At 48.1% G+C, this 9,498-nt stretch overlaps 1 protein-coding gene across 3 annotated transcripts; it reads left to right on the forward strand.

Annotated features, from left to right (window-relative positions):
* Nucleotides 1–489: 489 nt before the first annotated feature.
* LOC121996762 (homeobox-leucine zipper protein ROC3-like) lies at nucleotides 490–4,719 on the forward strand. Of its 3 annotated transcripts, none has more exons than XM_042550849.1 (12): nucleotides 490–779; nucleotides 873–1,065; nucleotides 1,161–1,387; nucleotides 1,528–1,645; nucleotides 1,746–1,934; nucleotides 2,013–2,492; nucleotides 2,566–2,664; nucleotides 2,736–2,948; nucleotides 3,076–3,244; nucleotides 3,325–3,596; nucleotides 3,681–3,776; nucleotides 3,855–4,719. In XM_042550849.1, the coding sequence occupies exons 2-12, from the start codon at nucleotides 907–909 to the stop codon at nucleotides 4,233–4,235; spliced, it is 2,403 nt and encodes an 800-aa protein (XP_042406783.1). In that variant the 5' UTR covers nucleotides 490–779; nucleotides 873–906; the 3' UTR covers nucleotides 4,236–4,719. The 3 variants fall into 3 exon arrangements, with proteins under 3 accessions (XP_042406783.1, XP_042406782.1, XP_042406781.1); XM_042550848.1 differs by having other exon boundaries at nucleotides 490–772; XM_042550847.1 differs by having other exon boundaries at nucleotides 490–1,065.
* The last annotated feature ends 4,779 nt before the right edge of the window (nucleotides 4,720–9,498 follow it).

Consider the following 9,498-nt stretch of genomic DNA (forward strand, 5'->3'; position numbering starts at 1 on the left):
AAAAATATTAACTGTAGCAATCCAGTGAGATTTTGGGATAAATAAGAAGGGATAAAATGGATATCGGATAAGTGATAGTAATTTTGAAAGCAGAGGTATTTGGCAAATCCTAGATACGTGGTAAAAGCTGTAATTTTTTTCATATCGGCAATGAAGTCAAACTCCTCTGACCGTCCACTCCGAGCTCCTCCGTTGTCGCATCGGGAACTCCAACCATCGCGAAATCCCCGCCGTCGATTTCCCCGCGCGAACGCGTCTCCGCGGGGCCCACCGGGGACCAATTGCGCGTGATGACGGAGGAGCAGTGGAAAGGAGGAGGCGGAAGAGAGTTGACTTGCTGCCCCCACGGAGTTGTCCTCGCCGAAAGACACGTGTCGGTTACGCCGCGGAGTCGGATTCGCTGGCGCGGATCGGTTTCTGTCCCCCCGCAGTTAAAGTCGCATTTACCACCACCTCTCTCTCTCTCTCTCTTCCTCTTTCTCATCTTCTCACGAAACCTCCCCGTCCCCTCTCCCTCTCCTCTCCTCTCCGAGTAATTACACCCTCGCCAGTGATAAATATTAATGCCGAGGTAGCTTTTGACAAAAGAAAAGAGAGAGTCGTATTCTGCTTCTGCCAGGGAAAGAAAGATGATGAGTCGATAGCCATCTCCCTGAAACAAGGAGCGAAGGAAGCGGCCATAGTTCTTTCTGCACTTCACGTAGAAGAAGAAGAAGAAAAGAAGGAAGAGGAAGAAGAAGAGAAACTTGTTCTGTTTTCTTCACCGAACACGGTGCGTGGTATTTATCTCTCGACATTTATTATTTATATCCCACTATTCTTCGATCGATGATCTCTCCTCTTTTCCTTTTTCTTATTCGAGATTTATGCAGTTTGGGTTCTTTAATTTATATATATATAAAAAAAATGTATGGAGATTGTCAAGTCCTGTCGTCCATGATCGGAGGAGCCAACGTAGTGGTGTCGCCGGACTCGCTCATCTTCTCGTCGCCGATCCAAAACCCTAGCGGCCTCGGGTTCATGGCCAGCATGCCCCCATTTCACGCCTTCTCCTCCATCATGCCGGTATTTAAATAAATTAACTCGACTGTAGTTTTAAAATCTTCACATCACGAGTCGTTGTGATTTTTTTTTTCCTTCCAACTTTTGTGACCGAGAAGGAGGGGATGATGGGAATGAGCAAGGAAGAAGAGATGGAGAGCGGCTCCGGCAGCGGGCCGCTCGACGGCGGCGTGCTCAGTTGCGGAGAGGAGCATGACGACGAACTGATGCAGCAGCACCCCCTGCTGCTGCCGCCGCCGCCACAGCCGCCGTCCCAGCAGCCGGCGGCGGGGAAAAAAAAGCGCTACCACCGCCACACCGCCCGCCAGATCCAAGAAATGGAAGCGTGAGTATGCATACAGCTCAGAGATCCGCTAAATCTCCATTTTCCTTTTTTCCGGCCGTAAAAGCCAAATATATTATAGACATTATCAATTACTTCAGATAGGAAATATTTGATACGATTCGATCATAATGAACGCGTAGGTTGTTTAAGGAATGCCCTCACCCGGATGAGAAGCAAAGGATGAAGCTGAGCCAGGAACTCGGACTCAAACCTCGCCAGGTCAAGTTTTGGTTCCAAAACCGCCGCACTCAATTGAAGGTCTTTCCTTAAGTAGCGCCAAATCTAAATCATTTCTTTACTATTTTATCCAAATTACCAATTATTATTTTATTTACTTGTGGGTTAATGATTTGATTAGGCACAACACGACCGTGCGGACAACGTGGGACTGAGGGCCGAGAACGAGAGCCTGAAGAATGAGAACTTCCGGTTGCAGGCGGCCGTTCGCAACGTCGTCTGCCGCAACTGCGGCGGGCCTGCCATTCTCGGCGAGATGTCCTTCGACGAGCAGCAGCTTCACATCGAGAACGCCCGCCTCAAGGATGAGGTTCCTCCCTCTAAACCCTAACCCTAACCCTAACCCTAATTAATTATAGTTTCTTTCTTACTGTGCGATCGTGCTCAGCTCGAGCGCTTGTCCTGCATCACGTCCCGCTACTCCGGCGGCCGATCGCCGCTCGGCCTCGCGCCGGCTCCCTTGCTCCTCGCGCCGTCTCTGGACCTCGACATGGGCGTCTACTCGCGGCACTTCAACGAGCCGCCTCCGCTGGAGATGATCCCGGTGGCGGCTGCACCGCTCTCGGAGGACCTGCAGCACTCCCCGTTCGCCGGAGGCCTGACGGTGCTCGATCAGGACAAGCCGCTGCTGCTCGACCTCGCCATGACCGCGGCCGACTACCTCGTGAGGATGTGCAACGCCGGCGAGCCGCTGTGGGTCCGGAAGAGCAACAATGTGGAGGTGCTGGATTTGGAAGAGCACTCGAAGCGCTTGGCTTGGCCGATGGAGCTGAAGCAGCACGACGGAGAGTTCAGGACGGAGGCTTCGAGAGACACTGCGATGGTCATAATGAACAGCATCACTCTGGTCGATGCTTTCCTCGACGCAGTGAGTCATATGGCATAATTCCAACTTATATAATTTTTACGATACCACTTTTCATCGCGATAAACATATTCAGAACAAATGGATGGAGCTTTTCCCTTCGATCGTGTCAAAATCAAGAACAATTCAGGTGTTGAGTTCCGGAGTAGCCGGTGGAAACGGCTGCCTGCAACTGGTAATTCTCTCAAACCAATTAACCAGATGGAATTGAATCGAATTGAATGTTGATATGATTGAAATTTTCAGATGCACGGGGAGTTGCAGTTTTTGTCGCCCTTGGTGGCAGCAAGAGAGGCATATTTCTTCAGGTATTGCCAAAAGAACTCGGAGGAAGGGAGTTGGATAATGGTGGATTTCCCAGTAGATGGATTTGTCGAAGGGGTTCAAACATGCTTCCCTTGGTATAGAAGGAGGACCTCGGGCTGTATCATTCAAGACATGCCCAACGGCTATTCCAGAGTAATTAAATTAAATTAAACTTCATTAATGTTCTTCCATTTATATATATGATCTCTTCATTCCTCATGAATCTTGTTGCAAAATTCAAGGGATTAATTCAGACTTCCCGTTCTTCATAATTCCACAGGTGACGTGGGTAGAACACGCAGAGGTGGAGGATAAGCCAGTGCATCAAGTATTTCGTCACTTCGTCGGCAGTGGCATGGCTTACGGAGCGACTCGCTGGGCTTCTACTCTTCAAAGGCAATGCGAGCGCCTCGCCAGCCTCATGGCCAGAAACATTTCAGACCTTGGAGGTTGGCATAATTTATGTTTATATCCAGTTCATCTCTAATTAAGAATTACGTCAAGATTGATTTGATATATATATTGTTAGCGGTGATCCCTTCGCCGGAGGCGAGGAAGAACATGATGAAGCTGTCGCAGAGAATGGTCAGAACATTCTGCGCCACCGTGTGCGCCACAGGAGCGCAGTCTTGGACGGCGCTCTCCGACTCGCCGGACGACACAGTTCGTGTGACGACGAGGAAGAACACCGAACCCGGGCAGCCTAGCGGCGTCATCCTCGCGGCCGTCTCCACCACTTGGCTCCCTTTCTCTCATCAGCAAGTCTTCGAGCTCCTAACCGACGAGCAACGGAGGTCGCAGGTTAGTTATATTCCACTCCACTCGATCGAATCAATTAATTTTAAGCCAGATATCTGGATTCATTTTGTCGCGTGCACGATTCAGTTGGATATGTTGTCGAGTGGGAATTCGTCGCACGAAGTTGCTCATATCGCCAACGGATCGCATCCCAGGAACTGCGTCTCTCTTCTTCGTGTCAATGTTAGTACTCTTCTTTTGTGACAGACATTAATCAGTAGATTTTGTTGATTTGATCGATATATATATATAAATTTGCAGGCCGCGAACAACTCGGCCCACAGCGTGGAGCTGCTGCTGCAGGAGAGCAGCACCCACCCCACCGGCGGTAGCATCCTCGTATACGCCACCGTCGACGTCGACGCCGTCCAGGTCGCCATGAGCGGCGAGGACCCTTCCTACATCCCCCTTCTCCCCACCGGATTCGTCATCCTCCCTGCCTCCGACGCCGCCGGCTGCCTCTTCACCGTCGGCACTCAGGTACTCGCCAGCGCCGTCCACTCCGCCAAACTCAACCTCTCCAGCGTCACCGCCATCAACAACCACCTTTCCAACACCGTGCAGCAGATCACTTCCATGCTCGGCGGCGTCGCCACCGAGCAATCTCCACCGGCACCTACGCCGGAGCATTCGCATGCTTGACGTACGGAGTAGTAGTATATAGCTGGAATTACCACCCCCATCAATCCCATTTGTCTACCAGATCATTCAGGACAAGGGAGGATTTGACAGGAACCCACAAACTGCATATGCCTCAATTATGTGGGCTTTGTCAAATCCTCACTTGTTCGGGCATTCAGCTTCTGGTAAACAAATCAAGGGTTACGTAATATTTGTAATCTCCAGCTATTAGCTTGCCAGCCCCCAATAAATGTTTGAATCTGAATATTCCGGCGAACTGTTTAATTAGGTATCAGTTTAGATTTGTGTAAAGATTTCCATGATGAAGTAGAGAACAGCCAAGTAGCTAGCTAGGGTGTGACAGTGCGAGAGTTGAAGTGTGTGTGTTGAAAGGGAGTCAAGAGCGCACCAGATGTGACCCTTCGTCGAGGGTGTTGGTTCGGGAATTGACTTCCTTTTTAGCTGTTCTCCGTCCTTAATCATGCGTTTGGGTAGTTGTTCGGCATTGAATGCAGGGATACAATCAATGTGGTCTATTCATGGCTCTGTCTCGGTGCGTGTCTGTTGTTGCCATTGCTTTTAATTTCTCGGGGTTTGGCGGGGATGTATCAGCAGGTCCAGTCCAGTGATGAATGAGCTGGATACTGTACACTGAGATCAGGTTGCCGGTACCTGCAATGTGCGCTGTTGCTTGTTCATGGTCCATGCACGTACAGCGTTTTGATAGGTGGAGCAGTTTGCTCTCGGCTTCTTGCATCTCCAGCCATCGGCCCGCTCGACTCGTGGGTTGGCCCTGCCGGCTTAACTCGATCCGTAAGAAAAAGCGATCTTACCCTTTTTATAAAATTGCTCAATCATTGATTATTATACACGATCATTTTTTTATTAGAATCAGAACAAAAATTAGTGAAATATATTTTTAACTCAAATTGAATCATAAAAGCTATAATATATTAAATTAAAATTTGTTCAAAGCTATGATTATAGAATGAAATCTTTACCCGTCCAGTTTCAGATAAAGAAAATAGTGTTTAAAGTTTTTTTTTAATGTCTGAAAGATCTTTGAGACTATTTTATAATTTATGTTGTTTTCGTCTTTCATCAATAATATTATAATATCATACCTTTTTCTTAAATTGATGAATTTTTGAAGGACTATTATTTGATATTTGGTGGAATCAATAAATTTTTAAAAAATTATTTTCGATGTTATTTGAATCAAGGATTTTAATAGCTTTTGGTATGCTAGCTGTTTTTGTTACTTTTAAATTGAATCGTATTGAAAACTAAAGGAATATTCTTGAAATTGAATGTAATTATTGTGATTGTGTTATTAAAAATTGTATACTCTTCTATTTTATAATATGAAAATATAATTATTATTAAGTATTGATGTTGCGATAGAGGGGGACTTATTTAATATGGGGTCAACTATCATGGTGGAGGTCAAAGTCAAGATAATCAACACCTAGGTGTTAAAGGGTCGAACGGAGGACAATTGTAATGATCGGTCAGGTCAATCAAGGTTCGACCAGTCGAAGACATGTCTGAGCAGACCACCTGTCTAGCTCGGGATGATACGTAAGACAGCCGATACTCAGTACGGAGTAGCAAGACGCCGAGGGAGATCGGATAGCTTGTCCAAACAGGGAAGAACATGTTACTACACAGTCACTGCACAAAAGAACTAAGGTCGCCAGAGTGGAGGGGTTCCCCGTCGAACGACTACCCCGCTCGGCCAAGCAGCGGGACTTGGCTGTAGACGGAGCGAAGTCCCGGCTGAGAGGCTACGTTACTCTGTCAAGCGAAGGGACCGCTGTAATATCTCTCGATATCCTTTTGGGAGGTAGTGCCACTGACACGAGGCATGGTCGACAGGTGGATCGTACGGTGAAAGCTTCTACTGTCTCGTCAATGATATGCATGTCTTGTTAAGATATGTTGTCAGAGGTACTTTCCTGACATATCCTTTCATAGGATATATTGGAGAGCATGCCCATGCCTCGAGAAGTGCACACATCGCCCACCAGGGCTCTATATAAAGGGGGGTCATTACCGGCGAAGGTACCCGTTACAACTGTTTGGTGCTAGTTCTACTGTTGCTCCACTTCTTCTCCACTTCCGGTATCTGACTTGAGCGTCGGAGGGCCAACGTCAGGGGCCCCTTCCCTAGCTCGGCACTGACGTTATTTATTTTGCAGAGCGGAGAGAGATCTACAGTCAGTCAGCGAAGCCACCACACCCCTAGTTTTCCACCTTCTTGTTTTTGGACATGATCATTTTGGTGTCGTCTGTGGGAACGTAGCATGCATTCAAACGAGAAGATGGAGGATGCTGGACAATTCACCACGGTGACGCTGACATAAGAGAAGCTCGACATGTTGGTGCAAGTCCGAGTAGCCAAGATAGTGGAGCAACAACAACAAAAGGAACTAGTCGAACGCCAAGCTCAGGAACCCGCAGCATCAGTCGCTGGTTGACCGACTGAATAGGGTGACCGAGCAGACTGAATATCCGCTCGAGGGAACAATAAGAAGTAGATTGGCATGTATGGGGAAGCACCCAATACGCCTATCCCTTTCCACCGAGTGCTATTTAGGACCCCATCGGAGGAACGAGGCCGAGTAGACAAGGATCGGGGGTCTTCTTCAGATGATGTGCTCGTTCAGGACGCAAGGAAAGGGAAGACACCCAGGGAGGATGATTCGCCCGAGTGGATAATCAGCAATTTTTACAGGGAATTCTGAAAGACCCTCTGCCAAGGCACTACATACCGCTAGCGATCAGTGAGTATAACGGAACTACCGACCCAGACGATCACTTGGCCAAATTCGACAACACGACCACATTCATCAGTACACCGATGGAGTGAAGTGTCAGGTCTTTCTCACTACTCTCTCCGGGTCAACATATCGTTGATTTAAAAGGTTGGTGGACGGATCAATCCACAGCTTCAAGGACTTTTGAACGACATTTCTACACCACTTCACTAGCAAATGTCGCCATCAAGAGATTAGCGTGAATTTGTTCTCACTGAAGCAGGGGCACAGGGAAGCATTGAGGGTCTACATCCAGCGCTTCAATCAGGTGGTCATGGACATCTCAGCGGTCTCCTCAGACGTGCTGGTAAATGCCTTCACCCAGGGGGCTCACCGAGGATGAGTTCTTCTGATTGCTTATTCGAAAACCGCTAAGGGACTTTGACCACCTGCAAAGGAAGATTACCGAATACGTCAACGTGGAAGAAACCCAGGCAGCAAGGAGGAGGGAGACGTTTGCCGAGCCCGCAGGAGCATCTGAACAACGACAACCGAGTAGCATCAATCCCCTAAGGGGCTTTGATCGGGATGAGCCTAGCCACACCATGAGCCTAGGATGCATGATGTGCAGCATGTAGCCCAAAGGCTGCAAAGACAAAGTATGGACACCAATATTTTGTTCCTTCCATCAGCTGACGACACACAACACTCGGGGCTGTTACGACCTGACGCTAATAGCCAGCAACCCGGGCCCAAGGGGGTATCGCTGTCGATCACCATCTCCTAATAGGAGACACAAGCACCGATTAGTCGGGCGAAGGGAAGAAGAAAGGATGATGGTCGAGCCCCGACACCACCAGCTCCAGCGAAGGAACAACCCAATTCCCACTTGAGCATCCGTCGAGCGGGACAAGCCTTCGACTCTAGAGGAGGACAGGAGCAACGCCGCTCGGGGAGACATAAGAATGATCACCGGAGGGTCAACCGACAGTGATTTCAATCGAGCGAGGAAGTCGCATCCTCGGCGACTTGAAATCCACGTTGTTGGTGTAGCAAGGAGAGGGTTGAAGGATCTGAGATTAGGATTGTTTACTACTATTGCAAACTGTCTGGGCACATGAGCCGAGATTGTTCACTAAAGGTTCAACACGTGGCTTCCAGAGTCTATTTAGGGAGGACAGTTCAGTCAGATAAGGACTCAGCGAGGAGGCAGAAGGTCCAATCTTCGCATCGTCAGCAGCGGACAACTTCCCCTGCAGTAGCTACATATGGCATGCACGGACAGGAACACTCCAGTGCCTTTATGGTATCCCAGAGCTCTGTTTTAGGACGTCAGTATCTGTCACAGGGGCAGTATCAGTTGCAGCCTCAGTCACTAGTGCAGTATCAGCTGTAGCCCCAGCCACTGGTTCAGTACTAGTCACGGCCTCAGTCCCTAGTGCAATATCAGCCGCAGCCACAACCACTGGTTCAGTACTAGTCACAGCCCCAGCCGCCAGTCCAGTATCAATCGCAACCCCAGCCGCCAATCCAATATCAGTCGCAGCCCCACATATCCATCTCTGGCTCAGTATCCGTCACCGTCACAGTGGCAGACTCAGGCGTAGCAGCCTTTGACAGCACTACCACCTCCACCATCACCAGAGACTGGACGTATTCACGCAGTTACCAGAGAGGATGCGCAGCGAGCCTTTTTCCGCTGATATGCTAATTGATACTGGTTGTAAAATACGATGCCAAATAATAATTAAATAATAAAGTTTAATGGACGAATAATTTTAACGGAATTTTTAGAAGTTTTTGGAAATTTTTAGGGATTTAATTGGAGCCAGTAGGGCGTAGTTTGAGGGGATAAAATTATAGGCTTTGGAAAATGTGTGTTTAGAATGCCTATTTATTAGGGAGTTGATTGAGCAATAGACTTAGGTTTTAATTTTCCTAAACCTAAGTTCAAAATTATATAAAAACCTAATTTCCCTCTTCTCCTTCACCGCCGCAACTTCCCCAACCAACCCGCGACGCCGCCTACCCGAGCCCTCTCCCTCTCACGAACTCTTCTCCCTAAAACCCACCGACCACAACCTCCGGCGAGTTCGCGTTCCCGTGCTCTAAGCCTGACGCTGCCGCCATCCCTCTCCCGCCCGTGACCTTGTTGTGCCATGTTGGTTGCTACTCGGAAAACCTAGAGGTTTCACTGTACAAAAATTTTGTACAAAGGTCTGAACCTTTTCCTAGCTACCATGTGTTCTTTTAAATTAAATTTTGGATCGCCTGCGGAACTTAACACGTTTGATCCAAAATTTAATCTATTCGTTCTTTTAGGTTTTGACTTGGGTCTCCTACGGAACTTAACACGTTCGACCCAAATCACCTTAAGTTATTAATTCCATTAAATATTAATTTCCATAATCGGTTCCCAGTACTGACGTGGCGAGGCACATGGCCTTCTTGGATATGGGAGCAACCACCACCGACTAGACAAAACCTTTTATAGAAAGCTAATATTTAATTTCCTAAAATAACTT

This window comes from Zingiber officinale, chromosome 6A (assembly GCF_018446385.1).
Source record: "Zingiber officinale cultivar Zhangliang chromosome 6A, Zo_v1.1, whole genome shotgun sequence".
NCBI lineage: Eukaryota > Viridiplantae > Streptophyta > Magnoliopsida > Zingiberales > Zingiberaceae > Zingiber > Zingiber officinale.

Bases quoted from the DNA above. Each gene is read 5' to 3' on its own strand.
- LOC121996762 (XM_042550847.1), top strand. From the start codon at position 829: ATGATCTCTCCTCTTTTCCTTTTTCTTATTCGAGATTTATGCAGTTTG. The intron at 1,066-1,160 runs GTATTTAAATAA...GTGACCGAGAAG, and splicing joins CCTTCTCCTCCATCATGCCG to GAGGGGATGATGGGAATGAG. The intron at 2,493-2,565 runs GTGAGTCATATG...AAACATATTCAG, and splicing joins TCGATGCTTTCCTCGACGCA to AACAAATGGATGGAGCTTTT.